At 32.4% G+C, this 17,576-nt stretch overlaps 1 protein-coding gene across 2 annotated transcripts in view; it reads left to right on the top strand.

Annotated features, from left to right (window-relative positions):
* LOC146528115 (fatty acyl-CoA reductase wat-like) overlaps positions 1–17,576 on the top strand; it is a 29,580-nt gene extending 12,004 nt beyond the window's left edge. Inside the window, exons 1-14 of one of the 2 annotated variants that reach the window (XM_085205247.1) lie at positions 2,779–2,887; positions 4,254–4,456; positions 5,468–5,598; positions 12,760–12,882; positions 13,425–13,550; positions 13,832–13,977; positions 14,295–14,404; positions 14,885–14,962; positions 15,341–15,464; positions 15,648–15,770; positions 16,346–16,465; positions 16,611–16,740; positions 16,963–17,090; positions 17,345–17,576. In XM_085205247.1, coding sequence (XP_085061373.1) covers positions 4,261–4,456; positions 5,468–5,598; positions 12,760–12,882; positions 13,425–13,550; positions 13,832–13,977; positions 14,295–14,404; positions 14,885–14,962; positions 15,341–15,464; positions 15,648–15,770; positions 16,346–16,465; positions 16,611–16,740; positions 16,963–17,090; positions 17,345–17,432 — 1,623 coding nt within the window. In that variant the 5' untranslated portion in view covers positions 2,779–2,887; positions 4,254–4,260 and the 3' untranslated portion in view covers positions 17,433–17,576. Of the gene's footprint in view, positions 1–2,778; positions 2,888–4,253; positions 4,457–5,467; positions 5,599–12,759; positions 12,883–13,424; positions 13,551–13,831; positions 13,978–14,294; positions 14,405–14,884; positions 14,963–15,340; positions 15,465–15,647; positions 15,771–16,345; positions 16,466–16,610; positions 16,741–16,962; positions 17,091–17,344 lie in introns of those variants that run through there. The other variant, XM_085205248.1, reaches the window with a different exon arrangement.

Genomic DNA, 17,576 nt, shown 5'->3' with positions numbered 1-17,576 from the left:
AGCAACATAGGCCATATTACATTACAAAAAAAATAGAGATTCTTAATAAATATCCAATAATGTAACCCATGTAAAAAAAATAGTCACAAAAAACCTAAACATATTGATGATAGAACAAAACAATATTCTACAGTATTATAGAACGCATCAATGTCTAAAAAAAAAGTGCGTCATGTCTTACGTCCAACTACTGTAGTTAAAAAAAAACTGCTTCTCGCTGTTATCTCGCAAACGGCAGGGTAAGCACCTCTAAAAAATATTTTTATTATTGTGAAAAAGTGTGTAATCCTTCTATAGAATATACTATTGTCTATTGTGTCATAATAAACATCAGATTTTACATACTAATGCTTAATATTACATTATCTATATCTATACTTATAATAAATCTGTAGAAAAGTAGTTTCTGTACATTGAAAATATTTAAAAAAAAATTAGCCAGGGTGTTAAAGTATAACTAACAGAATCCATTTCCAGCATTTTTGGAATTTTTGTCTGTTTGTCTGTTTGTCTGTATGTCTGTTTGTCTGTTTATGTGAACACGTATCAAGTAAAAAGTACACAACAAATTTAAACAACTTTTATACATAAAAATTATAAGTAACTCAGAGAAGGTTTTAGTTTTTATTTCATTGTAATCGCTTCACTCTATCAAAAGATATAAGTATTTAAGTTTTTAAGAAGTTCATATTTGAGATAGTAAAAATAGACACATGTTACGCTATCTATTGTCTACAAATAGTAGGTACTAAAGTATCTTGATAACGCATCAAACATACTGTTGAATTAAGCATTAATTTCGTCAGGAGGATTTTTAAACGTTCTAATACTTTAGTACAACATAAGTCCACGCGCGAAGCCGTGGGCAGGCCGCTTGTACTTAATATGAAGAGCGGCGGCTCGCGCTCACGTCTTCACCCCTTAAATCAGTTAAGCCGTTTCTGAGATTAGCGTCGACAACAAGAAAAACAAATTAAAAGACGAATAATTTAAAAATCGTTGTTTTGGATTCTATTATTCTGTTAAATGCCGTTAATAATATTTTTCTAATATTTCTTCTATGAGCAGACAACGAGGAGTTATGATTTTATTATTAGTATAAATAGTTTATACATTTTCAAAGGGTTCCCTGATGAGGCCTATATTGAGATTATCAGGGACTAGTACCACGATTCCGCTTCTATGGTTAGGACTGCTGTTGGCGACACTACAGTAGGGGATCACTAAGGCTCGGTTCTTAGTCCATTCTTATTCAATATAAAAATTAAATATTATTTACATATAAAAATTAAACTAAAGTAAAATCAAGTAAAAAAATAAGTTTTTCTGTACTATGAATACATTTAGGATACAAGCAATAAAATATATCACATAGAATGTGAATCCACATTTTTGAAATTTTTATGTTTGTCGTTTTTACACACTTATCTCCGGAACTACTAGACGGATTCTAATAAATCTTTAATTATACTTTAAGCTACAAATTGTTTAATCGTATAGTAACTAATTCTGGACGTAAAATAGATTTTAAAACCAGGAACATTAATAGATATCTAAAAATATGAAGAGACGTGGTTTTTAAGCAGATAAAAGTCTGGAATATTTGAAAATGGTGCATTCCAAATAGCTCTATCGTTTTTCTAAATAATCGATGCCCAATATCATAAAAGAAGAACGGAGTGTCCTGACACTATTCTAAATAAAAACTCTCATCTAGCTATGACGTAAAAAAAATTTGCTTACATATTATACGAAATAGTGATGTAAATATGCAGTAAATATGAATGCTCATAATTATCGATGTGGTAAATTATATATGTATTGTATTTTATATAGTAAATACCCACAAATTAATGGAAAAGAGAGGAAATTTATTGTTTATTTACATGTATTGGGAAATCCTATACATTTGATTGAAAATGTAACATTGATAATCTGTGGCCTGTGTTATCTATACTAATATTATACAGCTAAAGAGTTTGTTGTACAAGTTAATATCAGGAACTACTGCCACGAATTGAAAAATTTTTTTTATTTTGAATCGTCCGATTATCGATAGAGGCTATAGTAGGCTATATGTGTGATATAACACATTACACAGTACATCGACGTTTTAGCAAATCGGTCTTACCCATAGAGGCTTTTGTACCAATTTTAGGATTGTAGTTGTAACGAAAAATACTGAGTAAAACTTATAGTACTTGATTAATTTCGGTTAGCGAGCTTACGAGCTCTCTTTCTATGATATGAACTACAAATATAAGTTGGTAATTATATTTTTCTATGAAGTACTAATGATTTCAATTTTAGAACTGTAGGTTCACGGGAAGTTGCCTATAGGTTTTACTAAGGAATTACGAGTACATACAAAATGAAGCAAAATCGATGCATTTAATGCTCGTATCTTTTGGTTGTGTTGACTCAGATGAGCTTGATTTTTTCTGTTTGTTTCCTGATTTTTGTCTGTTTTTCTGGCTTCAGGCCTAATACCGATCGAATACTTGATATTAATTTAGTTTGATACTTTCTCACGATCTCGAGAAGAAAAGTCTTGACAGACTGACAGACGGACCACAAAGTGGTCGGAAAATCAGTGGTGGCGGTGGTAGTGGTGGAAAATCTTTTGAGATACGGAACCCTAATAAGATCATTCATAATATTATCAATCAATTGAGTAAAATATATTTTTTATAGATATTAATTGTTATATAACGCTACCAGATGCTATAATATAACAAGCTATACTATGCTATAAATATTTCTTTTATGGATATATTGCTTAAGTAAACACTGTAATAAATAAACCTTAAGCGCATTTAAAGATGCAGTTTTCATCATAACTTAGTTCGAGATCGTCAGTCGCAGAAGTCATTTCTTAATTCTACATGTACGTATTTTTTTAAGATATTATTATAATAAATTATAATTTTGTTAAATAATATTCGGTTCACAAACACCACGGCGTTAGGTTACGGCACTCAATACGCGACTTAAATTACATATTTCTTATTAAACTAAAAAAAAATACCAATAATATTTTTTTGATACAAACCCTATTTATTTATTTTTTGGTGTAGAAATTATAATTATAATGAAAACTTTGGAAATTTTATTATCATCGATATATTATATAGCATAAGCATGACGTTCAAAAAGTTATGACATGATTCATGGCATGACACATCGTGGATCATGTCATGACTGTCATTGTAATTTCACTTCTTTATGAATTGAAATCTCCGTCATCTCATAATATTTCACAAAAATTACTGCCTTATATCATTCGTGTTTTCTTTACTATTTCGTTATCACAAAATCTGGCCACTAAAAAAAAGAAAAAAAGAAAGGTATTGAAGCTTTCGTGGTTTTTTGCCTGACTGCCCCTTCAGGTTTACAGTGAGGCTCTGAACATTTTAGAATCCTATATATCTTTACATATAACATAATTTCATTATCTATTTTGAACAATGTTTCCATACCATATTTAAATTACTTAAATAAAATTAATTAATTTACTAAAAAGCAAAGGACTAAGAAAAAAAATAAAGTGGAGACAGCATTTAATCTATCCTATTCTATTAATATCATAAATGCGAAAGTTTATAAGAAAAAAATATATATGAAATTTTAAAACTACTTATATATAGTTTTATACATAAGAATAGCATATGTTGCTAGCGGCTGTTTTAGGGCAACTTATGTAAACAATTTGTATATTTTTAAAAATAATATTACTGTAGGTTTAAACAGTCGAAGCCGCGCGTGAACCGCTAATAACATAATTAATAATAAGCTATAATTTTAGAAATATACATTTTAAGCTAAACGTAAAGCTTGTGCTCTTAATAAACATTTTTTTCTAACATTATAATAAATATAATAATAATAAATGGGTTTTTTTTATTTAACCGGCGCCTGATTTTCAGTTAGTTTTTTCCGTTCCATTCTATTTTTCGGTCGGCTCAAAAAGGGTCTTTGTAAGGGGGTGGCATTCGTTTTTCTTTAACTTTAGCTATAATTACTAGCGTACTGCGATAATGACGGAAAAAATTGTTTCGACCGACCATATTTACGTGCCATTCCAAAAAAAAGGGACATTTGTACGTCTCGGTGGCATGTTTTGGAGCAGTCCCGTTCAAAACGGGACGTCAGGTCACGTTACCTACAACCTACTACAGTCATATATATAGATTTATAAATATAATACTTTAATATTAAAAAGAATAATAAAATTTTCAATTATCTTGTTTCAGACATGAAATGCAAAGAGTGACAGCTATGGCGACCAAAGACCAAATAATGGGGCAGTACACGGATAATGTATTAGATAAAAAATACTGTACCGATTGTGATATTAATATTAATAATAGTATAGATTCTAATATGAACAAGCAAAAGTTTACGGAGGTTCAGGATTTTTATAATGGGAAGAATATATTGATTACAGGAGCTACAGGTATGTTGTAGAATGGTAACGTTAATTTTTTCTCTATATACAATAGGATACGCAGAGATAAATTAGTGTTCAGACACTCCGTTCTCCACATCCTCTATTTTTTCGAGACATTGGACCTTCTAAATCAATACTTCCTAAACTACTACCATACTATTTGTATTAAAACGTAACGGAATTCGAACCCACGCCACTTGGATAACGTCCAAGTACTATTTTCGTTAGTAAAGAAAAATATTTTATTTGTTAATTATAAAAACTATAAACATCGCGTTATCAATTTTTAATCAATGCAGTTGTTTTTGTTATTTTTGTTATAATATCATTTGTTATTGCATAATAATTATTATAATGACAAAAAAATATAATTATTGTTATTATTAACATTGCTTTAAAAAGAAACTTTGAAATTGAGCTTTTTCTAATTTATTTTTTTATTAATATCGACGCCACAAGCAATTATATGTATACGTACAAATATACTTATATACCTATATACAAAAGGTGATCGTGGGTTCGAATTTCACTTTATTTAATAATTTAAAAAAGTTTGATTTTTTAAACTCTTCTTAATTTAAACTTGTTTTCAATAAAACAAAATCTTCTTGTTTGCTTGTTTATTTAGAATCGTCAAGAGTCTAATTAAATAAATGTTTTTCCAATTAAAACAATCACAGCATGTACCTACTATTAAAATAACACTTCCTATTAACACCATATAGATTAAAGTAATAAAATTAATTGAAGTAATAAAAATGTAATGTAGTAAAAAATGACAAAAAATGTCTTCATATAATAGTTAAAAAAAATGTAATTATTTAAGGAAAACTTTTGCTGCCGGGCGACGTCATAAACTTACTTATATATTGTTTTCAAAAATTATACATGGAGACATGAGCTGACGTGACATGAGCATGAGGCATGTCCGACTCACACTTAACTTTTAAATTTTGTCATATTATTTTTTAAATTGAATATTTAAATTTTAGAATTTAAATTGGATTAAAATTTTAGGATTCCTCGGGAAAATATTAATGGAAAAACTGCTGCGTTCGTGTCCGGGTGTGGAAAATTTATATTTATTAGTCAGACAGAAACGCGGCAAAGACATATACACAAGGATTGAAGAAGTCTTCGAGGATCCGGTAAGTTGATTTAAAAGAAGCATTACTTAAAACAAGCAATTGATTTATTGATTTTTCGTCGTGGCGCAAGGGCAGGCCGGGCAGGGTGACTATAACGCGACGGTTGTGGGTTCGATCCCCAATCGGGGGAATGAATTATTATTTGTTAATATTTTCATTTCGTCATTCATACCACTTAGCACGCGATGCCTTAACACTACGTTCCCTCTGTCTACCCTGCTTGCTATACGAGAAACAGCATGAAGCAGATTTAAACAAAAAAAGATTCCGTTAAAATACTGCCTTCACCAGAGTGAAAATTTAAATATTAATTTACCTTGTAACTTATTTTGTATTGACACATTTCAAGAACTTCGCGCTAAAAGGTAAACATTTACTTAAAGGAGTTTACTTGAAACGTGCAAATATACACTGCTCAGTTAAAAATTAAACATAAAGTTGATCATCCATTGTATGTATAAGGATATGGAAAGATATTTTAAATTTAACATTAAAGTATAGTAGAGGCCAGTTGTGGCGCGGGGGCACAAGTATGTGACTGTAAACACCACGTCGATTATTACTCAAGGAAAACCATGCAATCCTCAAAAAATCGGCGAAAAATGAGGAAAGGCAGTATCTAAACGCGAACGAAATGTTCTAACATTAGGTTCCCAGATTCCCTAAGGTATACATAAAGCAACTTTCGTTATATTACTTAGTTCTTCATCTTCAGCTTATTTTAGACATATTGCGGAACCTAGCAGGTGGCGGAACCCAACACCGCGTCTCATCTTTCTAGAAGATGAAAATGAAAAGAATTAATGGCCTTAAGCGGGAATATAACCCACAGCCATTACGTTACATACTACATAAAATACAATAAATATTTATTCGTCCAAGTGCATTATTGTAAATAATTGCAGTACTAAGAGTACTAACACTTTGAATCACGTCCGTCATTTAGGTCATGATCATATGTCAAAAGTGCTTGAACCGTACAAACAATAATAAACAAAATAATTGAGTTGTTATTTTTCTTTTTTGCGGAATATATAAAGGACATGGGCATTACATCTATATAAATTAAATAAAAATTAAATCAGCTTCACGCCGTATCCCGCACACAGTATGGTAGGCAGGGAACCTAGTGTTAAGGCACTCCGTTACTCACTTTCCGCTGAATTCTGGATTGTCAGTTAAGTGGCGGAACTCAACGCCGCACTTTGCCTCGACACCAGAACGAAGAAATGAAAATATAAATTTAAATAAATATTTAATTTCATCGAGTGGGGATCGAACCCACAACCAGTCGCGTCACACTTTGTGTGGATATTTTAACAAACACTAAATAATTCGCTCACTGCTCCTTTTATCGATGACATATATATTATATTTATTTTTAGGATATTTATTATTATGGCACTTACAAATAGTTTATTTACACTTCTATATAAATTACGTAAATCATGGACCTATTTATTGTATGATAAAATATAGAATAAATACAATTATTTTTACAATTGACTATGGACGTGACTGTTGTGGAAAATATGAAAATGCATATAAATATTCGTTTATTGTTATTAATATTTACTTAAATAAATGGATTTATAGGAACTTAGATAATATTACTGTGGCACCTCCGTTATAGATTTATAATATTTTTGTCTTTCATCTCGTCTGTCATTCTGGGATGGGCACCGGCTACTCTGTGATGGGCACGCACCACCCAGCCCCCTCATTCCTACTCAGTGTTCAGCGTCAACATACAATTTCCAAATAAATTAAACTTCATTATTTATTCGTCAATCGTTCACTTAACCTACCCTATGAAATATGAAAAAAAAAGCAAGCAAAGACGTGATATTACTACCTAAATAAAAAAAAATCATTAGGATTCAAACCCACGACCTTCGGTCCTTAATACCCGCACACCTAACATATTGACGTAAGAACAAAACTATAATACAAATTATGATGTAATGACATAACACTTTAATAGCTCTATGACATTTAATTCTCGACTTTGATGAACAACGATTTTCTATAGTTCATTAAAATATAATTATTTCTAAACAATTTCGTCGTGGCGCAAGGGCAGGCAGGGCAGGGTGACTATAACGCGACGGTTGTGGGTTCGATCCCCAATCGGGGGAATGAATTATTATTTGTTAATATTTTCATTTCGTCATTCATACCACTTAGCACGCAATGCCTTAACACTACGTTCCCTCTGTCTACCCTGCTTGCTATACGAGAAACAGCATGAAGCAGATTTATACAAATAAAGATTCCGTTAAAATACTGCCTTCACCAGAGTGAAAATTTAAATATTAATTTACCTTGTAACTTATTCTGTATTGACACATTTCAAGAACTTCGCGCTAAAAGGTAAACATTTACTTAAAGGAGTTTACTTGAAACGTGCAAATATACACTGCTCAGTTAAAAATTAAATATAAAGTTGATCATCCATTGTATGTATAAGGATATGGAAAGATATTTTAAATTTAACATTAAAATATAGCAGAGGCCAGTCGTGGCGCGGATGCACCAAGTGTGCGAGTGTAAACGTTACATGTTGTGGATTCGATTCCTACTCAAGGAAAAGAAATATTCAATATTTTCATTTGCTAGCTCTGATGAAGCAAAGCGATGAGGTAAAGCGTAAAAAATTGGCGGAATATGAAGAAAGGCAGTGTCTAAACGCGAACGAAATGTTCTAACATTAGGTTCCCAGATTCCCTAAGGTATACATAAAGCAACTTTCGTTATATTACTTAGTTCTTCATCTTCAGCTTATTTTAGACATATTGCGGAACCTAGCAGGTGGCGGAACCCAACACCGCGTCTCATCTTTCTAGAAGATGAAAATGAAAAGAATTAATGGCCTTAAGCGGGAATATAACCCACAGCCATTACGTTACATACTACATAAAATACAATAAATATTTATTCGTCCAAGTGCATTATTGTAAATAATTGCAGTACTAAGAGTACTAACACTTTGAATCACGTCCGTCATTTAGGTCATGATCAGATGTCAAAAGTGCTTGAACCGTACAAGCAATAATAAACAAAATAATTGAGTTGTTATTTTTCTTTTTTCCGGAATATATAAAGGACATGGGCATTACATCTATATAAATTAAATAAAAATTAAATCAGCTTCACGCCGTATCCCGCACACAGTATGGTAGGCAGGGAACCTAGTGTTAAGGCACTCCGTTACTCACTTTCCGCTGAATTCTGGATTGTCAGTTAAGTGGCGGAACTCAACGCCGCACTTTGCCTCGACACCAGAACGAAGAAATGAAAATATAAATTTAAATAAATATTTAATTTCATCGAGTGGGGATCGAACCCACAACCAGTCGCGTCACACTTTGAGTGGATATTTTAACAAACACTAAATAATTCGCTCACTGCTCCTTTTATCGATGACATATATATTATATTTATTTTTAGGATATTTATTATTATGGCACTTATAAAAAGTTTATTTACACTTCTATATAAATTACGTAAATCATGGACCTATTTATTGTATGATAAAATATAGAATAAATACAATTATTTTTACAATTGACTATGGACGCGACTGTTGTGGAAAATATGAAAATGCATATAAATATTCGTTTATTGTTATTAATATTTACTTAAATAAATGGATTTATAGGAACTTAGATAATATTACTGTGGCACCTCCGTTATAGATTTATAATATTTTTGTCTTTCATCTCTTCTGTCAATCTGGGATGGGCACCGGCTACTCTGGGATGGGCACCCAGCCCCCTCATTCCTACTCAGTGTTCAGCATCAACATACAATTTCCAAATAAATTAAACTTCATTATTTATTTGTCAATCGGTTCGGTCCTTAATACCCGCACACCTAACATATTGACGTAAGAACAAATCTATAATACAAATTATGATGTAATGACATAACACTTTAATAGCTCTATGACATTTAATTCTTGACTTTGATGAACAACGATTTTCTATAGTTCATTAAAATATAATTATTTCTAAACAATTACCCATCAACTTGTTGTTCGAAATGACGATCATGTTTTTAATGTTTTAAAGCTTTTTTTTTATTCTTGCTGAGATTGGATAGGTTATTAAAAAATAGCACAAAAAATTCAACGTAGCAGGATTTGAACCCATTGCCCTTAATCTAATGATATTAAAAACAATAAGTCTTACATTTTTTCTATCAGCTTTACGCGGTTTCCCGTATATAGCTAGGTAGACAAAGATAAACTAATCTTGAGATAGTAGGTTTCCAAATTTTCGAAACATTGGATGTTGGGTGGCGAAACTTAACGTCGTGATTTGCCAAGCAGAGTGAGAAAATGAAAACACGTCACGTCAATTTTTAAGTTGTATCTAATAATAATTTATATCTAAAGCTCTAAACAATTACCTATAAATTTATTATTCGAAATAATGATCACCTTTTTATTATACTAAAGTGTATTTTTCCTGAGATTGGATAGATTATTATAAAAATTAATTAAAGAATTCATTATAGCAGGATTTAAACTCATTGCCCTTATATAATGGCATTAAAGAAATGAGTCATGTATGTTTTCGTCAGCTTCAAGCTTCTTCTTGCATATAGCGAGGCATAAATTATAAATAATATACTAATATTAAAATAATAAATTATAAAAGAATGAACGTCTAATTGTATTACTTTCGTTTGCTTGCTCTGGGAACTAGATAAAGCTCGGCCGTAAGTTCTGCCACTCAACACGTAATGTCTTAGAAATAGGCGCGAGGCCTACCTTGAGGCTGAATGCCACAGATAACAGGGTAGGCAGAAGGAACCTGGGAACCTAGTGTTAAAACACACCGTTCCCATTAAGATACTATCCGTTCCCCACTTTCCGAATTTCTGAAGGCATTGTGTGGTGAGTGGCGGAACTCAACTGCGCGCTTTGGCTCGTTACGTGGTTACGGTAAATGAAAATATTAAATATTTCATTTCCTTCAGTTGGAATCGAACCCACAACCTGTCGCAGTAACAGTTACACGTCGCTGAGTCAAAACTTGCCTCGATCTGAGTTTCATATATTTAAATTTTCTTATTTGTTCTGTCTAAGAGAAATTTGAGCAAAAAAATAGTCATGTTCATAGCAAAATTTCTAATAAAATGAAAGTTATTTGCATAATAAAGTAAACAAACATTGTTAAGTCTTTGTTTGTTACGCAAATTCGTAGAAACACTTGAAAAAAAAATTGATTCCTACTTAGGATATAACTCTTTAAAATACATCATATCGCATGAAGCACCCTTAGGTTTTTTTCGTTTTTTTGACGTTCCTGAGGCTGTCGTGGCGCAGGGGCACAGGGGTGACTGTAACGCGATTGTTGTCCGTCCCCACTCGGGGGAATGAATTATTACTTATGAATATTTTCATTTCTTCGCCCCGGTACCAAAGCGAAGGCCCGGGGTAGAAATCCACTCAACACGCAAAGCCTCGAAAAATTCGGCGGAAAGTGGAGAACGGAGTTTCCTAACACCAGGTTCCTCTGTCTTCTCTCTATATGTGGTTTACAGCATAAAGATTATTAATATTTTTTTAATTATTTCTGGACCAATAAATAGGTCTAAGCTAGTATTTTTCTACATATATCGACCTAACGCATATTTCGTTGATGCACATCATAATTCTCATATAATGTATTTGCTAATATGACACATAATATTTTCTTACGATAAATATTTTACGAGGTAAACAGAAGATGATGTGATAAGTAATTTTAATCTTTAATTTCAAAATGTAATTACCTAATGATCAAAATCCTATCTCATAACACCTAACCTAGAGTAGAAAAAGCGTATAATATAATACTAACGACCCACTCGTGGCATCGCCCGCTTGATCTACACAATTATTTATTTACTAATCATTATCATTTAAAAGACAAGACTAAAGGTTTAGACAATACAATAAAATAATTATTTTGTAAGAATTTAGTCGAACAAATTTACGTATTGATGTATGAACTCATAGTATACGAGCGAACGCTTGAGACATATTTAAATAATATTAAAAATATATACAAATAAGACTAGGAACTTATCCTAGTTAGAAAAAATGTAAAGAAAAAAATATTTATTATATTTTTTTTTATTTAAAAAAAAATCTGTAATGGAATGAGTTTACGTTTCTTATAATTAATGTATTTTACTTCAAGTGCTGTTGTTTGTTTTATGAGATAAAAACACATTATTTTTTTTTGTAATAACGAGCGCGTCTCGCAGTTAAGCTTAACAGCTTGGCGAGAACAACTTTTTTGTAAAAATCGTTTTAAAATAATTATAAAAAATATTAAACAAAACAAAAAAAATGGTTAAAACCCTCTGTTCCCCACTTTCTGCCGAATTCTGGAGGCATTGCGTGTTGAGTGGCGGAAGTCAGAATCAGAAGTGGCATTTGAACCCACAACTATCCTCTTACGTCTGGCACATACATTAACTCCGCCAAGACGGCGTTTAATCACGTTCCTAATGTAAATAATCATTTATTGATATTGATTTTAAATCTTTACTTTGTACAGTGTCTCTAGTATTTGCAAAGCTATTTTCTCATCTAGTGTTAGAATAAACCTATTAAATATTATATTTGTTGTAAATAAATAATAAATGTGAAACATAAACATAACTTGATGTTTATTTTTAAACAGGAACTAAGATTTTAACTGTTTCTTTAAAGAGAAAAACTTTTTCTAATAATAATACATTTGATATAAGTAGGTTTTCACTATAGGCAGAGGAAACTTAACGTTAAGTCATTCCGGTTTCCGTCCTTCTAATATTTGAAACATTGCGTGTGGAGTCTACCAAATCCGAAGAAATTATAATTTGGCGAAAAAATATCGTAATTGCACTTTTTAAAAAATAACATGTATAACGTGAATTTTTGCGGACTATTTATTATAATTGATAGTGTCTCCTGCAATTTTTTCTAGAAGTGCACCGAAAGACCGAATATAATCATTCCCCCAAATGGGAATCGAACTCACAACTGCCACGTTCATAGTCACGCGCTGTAGGTACAACTACGCCACAACGACTTCAACGGTTGAGCAGTCAAGGATATTAAATTTTTAGGTTTATTAATATAATTAATCAAAATATTTTAAATCTAAATTATAATTACAGGTTTTCGATCGTCTGAAGGAGGAAGTACCAAAGTTCAGGCACAAGATTGTGGCCATACCAGCGGATTGTGAGGCAGCGGGGCTAGGGTTAACTATAAGTGATAGACAGACTCTTATAGAAAAGGTAGGTTTTAATAAAAAAAAATGATAATTCTATAGTAATACAATATATCTATAGTTCTTCGCTCCTATCTTGAAATTATAATGTGCAATACAAGCTTTTTATCCACAACCTGTTCCTCGTTGTGGAGGAATAACTAAAAGTTTAGTTTACATTCTAAATGCCGGAGATAACTCTGAACTCAAGTGCAGAGGGTACATCAAAATGATTAACGTAATATAAACTTATTTTTTTAAACGTAGAAAAACTTTAACGTAGCGGTGTTAAAGGGGGTTGAAAATGGTATGAACTGATTCGAAAAAAGGATAGCTCGACTTGGCGGGGGCTCTGCTGTACCCACAGATATATCGTAAATCCCTTAATGAATAGGAACAAAAATATTTTTTTCAATTTGAACCAGTAGTTTATGAGGGTTATTATATTAAAGGGTACCCGCCTTAACAAGAATGGAGAGATGTTAACTTAAAGATAACATTAAATATGTGGGACGTAATTTTTTTTTAAATATAAAAAAATAAACTACCAAAAAATATGTTTTCTTCCAGGTACACGTAATATTTCATTCCGCAGCGACAGTCAAATTCGATGAGCATTTACGCGCGGCTTTAGTCATCAATGTGAAGGCGCCTTTATATCTGTTACAGCTCGCTAAGGATATGAAAGGATTAAAAGTGAGTATTTTTTATTGCATTCAAGAAGTGGATGTTCAAATTCTAGCTTCTTTAAATTTATATACGCTTAGCAGAGTAGACAGGTGGAACCTACCCCTCTCTTCGCTCTGGTAACGAGGCAAAGCGTGTTGAGTTTGAACTGTTTGAGTGTTGAATGAACATGAGTGTCTTAATGAGGAACGGTCAATGGACGGGCTCAGCACTAGCTTTCCAGGTTCCTGCTGCCTACCCTGCTATGTTCAGGATACCATGGAGCTAAAAATATTTTTTATATTTTCCAGGTATTCATGCATATATCAACGGCATATTCAAACTGTCACTTATCCCACGTAGAAGAAAAAATTTATCCGTGCGAAGCGAACTCGGAGAAATTGCACAGTATAGTTGACAAACTAACAGACGCCGAGGTCAATGACATATTACCTACGTAAGTAGTTTTTTACCGTATAGAGTGTTCATTCCTCAATATATTGATATAAAATATTTTCCTATAATTATTATACCTAGGAAGATAAATCACTGTAAACAGATGGAAGTGGAATGGGTGTTTTTGACCCAGTAACGCACGGGGAACAAGTTATGCTTCGGATATAATGGACCCCATGCCGCACCCGTCTGTAAAGTCATCAAATTTGACTAACGCAGTGAACGTGTTAACTACTGTTTTATTATGGGGTGTCTAAGATTATTTTTATCTTTTTTATATATAGCTGTTAAATTAACTTTGTAATATTTTCTTTTCAGAATTTTGGGTAAATGGCCGAATACCTACACTTTTACCAAAGCGTTAGCGGAGAATGAGATAAAATTGAACAGCAAGAACGTACCTGTAGCGATATTTCGACCAGCTATAGGTATACCATTTACTACCTCTTTACCTTTTATAGCATCCCAGAGGGATATTACGTATAAAGCAGGGTAGGCAGAGGGAACCTACTTTTAAAAAACTCCGTTCCCTATATTCTGGCGAATTATTGAGGCATTTCGTGTTGAGTTGCAAAGCTCTAAGCCGTGTTTTCCCTGGTTACTAGAGCGAAGAAATGAAAATATTAAATATTTCATTCCTGAGGGAGTGGAAATCGAATTCACAACCGTCGCGTTTACATTGACCTAAATATTATTATATCATTTGAAAACTTAGAATTATCAATCATTGTAAGAAAACCTTCAGAAATTGGAAATCCAGCAGGATCTGAACCTTATGCAACAGCCCAAATTGATATATTAATTCCAGAGATATTATGTAATTTATCGGTTAAAATCGAAATAATATATGTTTTCATTTTTTAAAGTCAATCGATGACCTGATATTTACATACTATACCCTCTTTCAGTCACATCAACAGTGAAGGAACCTTTGAAATGTTGGTTAGACAACATGTACGGACCCACCGGTGTAGCAGTCGGTACAGGTAAGTTTTTTTTGTTTTCTTTTTGGTTAACGTCCTGCATATAGCAGAGTAGGCAGAGGGAACGTAGTGATAGCACACTCCGTCCCTCACGCGCCGCACAATATTCAATAAATATAACGCTGCGTTATGTCTTTTTACGGGACAGAGGGAAAGAAAATAATTCATTTTGAAATTCGAAGAAACCTTCGTTGTGAGTTCACAGACGCTATGCTACTGCGCCATGACTATAATATACATTTTGAAAAACATAAAAAGTTTTTCTATATAGATCTGTACATTCCTAACTAATATCTCGGAAAGGTTATGAACCCACTATATGCTGTATAAAGTCCCAATTTAAATTTTTATTAATAATAAATAATTATTCAAAATTTCCAGTGACAGGAATGCTCAGGACAGTACAATGTGATCCGTCCGTGACCGCCGACCTGGTACCTGTTGACTCAGTGGTTAATTGTCTGATGGTGGCTGCTAGAAACGTAAGCAGACAGTATGAGGAGAGGTAATTATAATATTATTATATACTTTAGAATGCGGCGCTTAGTTCCGTCAATCAACGCAGTCTCGAATTCTGGTACAAAACGAAGAATGGAGTGTCTGAACTTTTACACTATTTTCAAGTCGATTTATAAACATTTACTCTATAACATCTAACCTGTATCCTATAACGTCTTTTTCTTTACAGAGCGGTAATCGAACCCCCTATCTTCAACTATGTGAGCTCAGTGGAGAATAGAATCACTTGGGGAGACTTCACCAGACTCAATATGGCCAGGATTGATAAGCAACCGTTTTCTAACGCTGTTTGGTAATTTCTTAAATATATTTTTAATCTTATAGACGTCTACAGTTGATAACTAATAACGCAATGTACTTTTATAATGTGACTTTTTACATAAATAAAATAAAACAAATTTAACGTGACGTAGAGTTCCGTCAATCAACAGGACGATATAGGATATCTCGAAAATGGGCAGGTGGGTGGGGACAGAGTATCTTAACACTAACTTCCCTTTGCTTATCCTACTATATTCGGGAAACAGGGTGAAGAAGCTATAAAAAATGTATTTAATAAAAAAGCGTAACGTGAACATAGAAAACAAATGTAGATTTTTTCAAATTTGATTTTAATAAAATAAAATATATTGTAAAGTTAACACGATATCTTTATACAGTTGTTTGCAACTGTCGTTACACAGTTGTTTTCAATTTTAGTGTTTGTCTGTACTCGCGGTGGTTGTGAATACAATCCTTTAAAGGAAAACTTACATTTTTCTTTATTTTTAATAATCTGGTGTTCCTGGAGATCACTACACTGTTCAATTCTATTCTTTCATCTTTACTGTTATAATATGAATATTAATATATTTTTTTCTGTCACAGGTATGCATCAGTGACTTTAAATAAATCAACATTTATGAATCAACTCTATATATTCTTCTTACACTTACTGCCGGCGGCTCTAGTGGACGCACTCGCTATCTGTATAGGAAAAAAACCAAAGTAAGTATAACTTTTAATCATTTTTCTTGTTTCTGAAGTCATGGTGGTGGAGAACGGTTTCTAACCCCTTACCCTGCTATATGCAAGGTACAGCATGAACATAGATTTTTTAGAATTTATCATAATAGAAAAGTATTATTTACAGAATGTTAAAAGTGTATAGGAAGATACACAAATTTTCGTCAGTACTTATGTATTTCTGCACGAGAGAAATAACCTTCTGTAATCAGCACACGCGAAGTTTGTGGGAGAAAACTTCGGAATCGGATAAACAGGTAAAAATATAATTTAAAATTTAATAATACATAATTATATTAAAATACAAAAGAATTGAACCCGCACTTCTCATTCTACTAAGTCAATGCAATATTTAACTTTTATTTATATGGAAAATCAGATACCACCAAGCTATGAAATCAAGCAAATTTGTCTTAATTTTTTTTTGTATTTTGGAATTTCAAATATATTAATACATTATAATTATATTTTTTTTACAGATATTCCCATTCAGTATGGGCGAAGTGAACTGGGATGACTATTTCGATTCGTACCTGCCCGGTATCAGACGGTACCTCTTCAAGGAGAGCGACGATACCGTGCCGCAAGCTAGGATTAAATGGAAAAGGTACTTATTATTATACTGAATAGAAACTTCTGTAGAACCGCGTCGGCAGATGTGCTGACGTTTCGCCGTCTCATCAATGCAGACTCCATTAACCCTGGTACCGGCAGCAGGTGTTGCTGCCTTTCCACATCCATCTCATATCTTCCATCTCTACTGAATATACTTCCCAATAATGATGGAAAAATAGAATGTGCGACCTCCAACTAAAAAATTTTAACCACTAGGCCATTATTTAATTATTTTTTTTGTTTCAGATTATACTATTTACATCAGATAGTGAGGATACTTTTCATTCTACTTATAATATATATTATCTGGACCATCTTTGCACGCATTTTCTAAAGTCGGTTCAAGAACGAATAACATTTCCTTATATGGGCATTTCGTTTTAAAGTTTTTTTTATTAAAAAAAAACGGGTAATTCATAAAAATACTTAACTTTATCTTACATACATATATACATACACGAGTACCTTTGTATATTAC

The sequence above is a fragment of the Heliconius melpomene genome, chromosome 20 (assembly GCF_056956725.1).
Source record: "Heliconius melpomene rosina isolate 202511_hmr_F chromosome 20, ASM5695672v1, whole genome shotgun sequence".
NCBI lineage: Eukaryota > Metazoa > Arthropoda > Insecta > Lepidoptera > Nymphalidae > Heliconius > Heliconius melpomene.
This window is presented reverse-complemented; position numbering and strand designations above follow the sequence as displayed.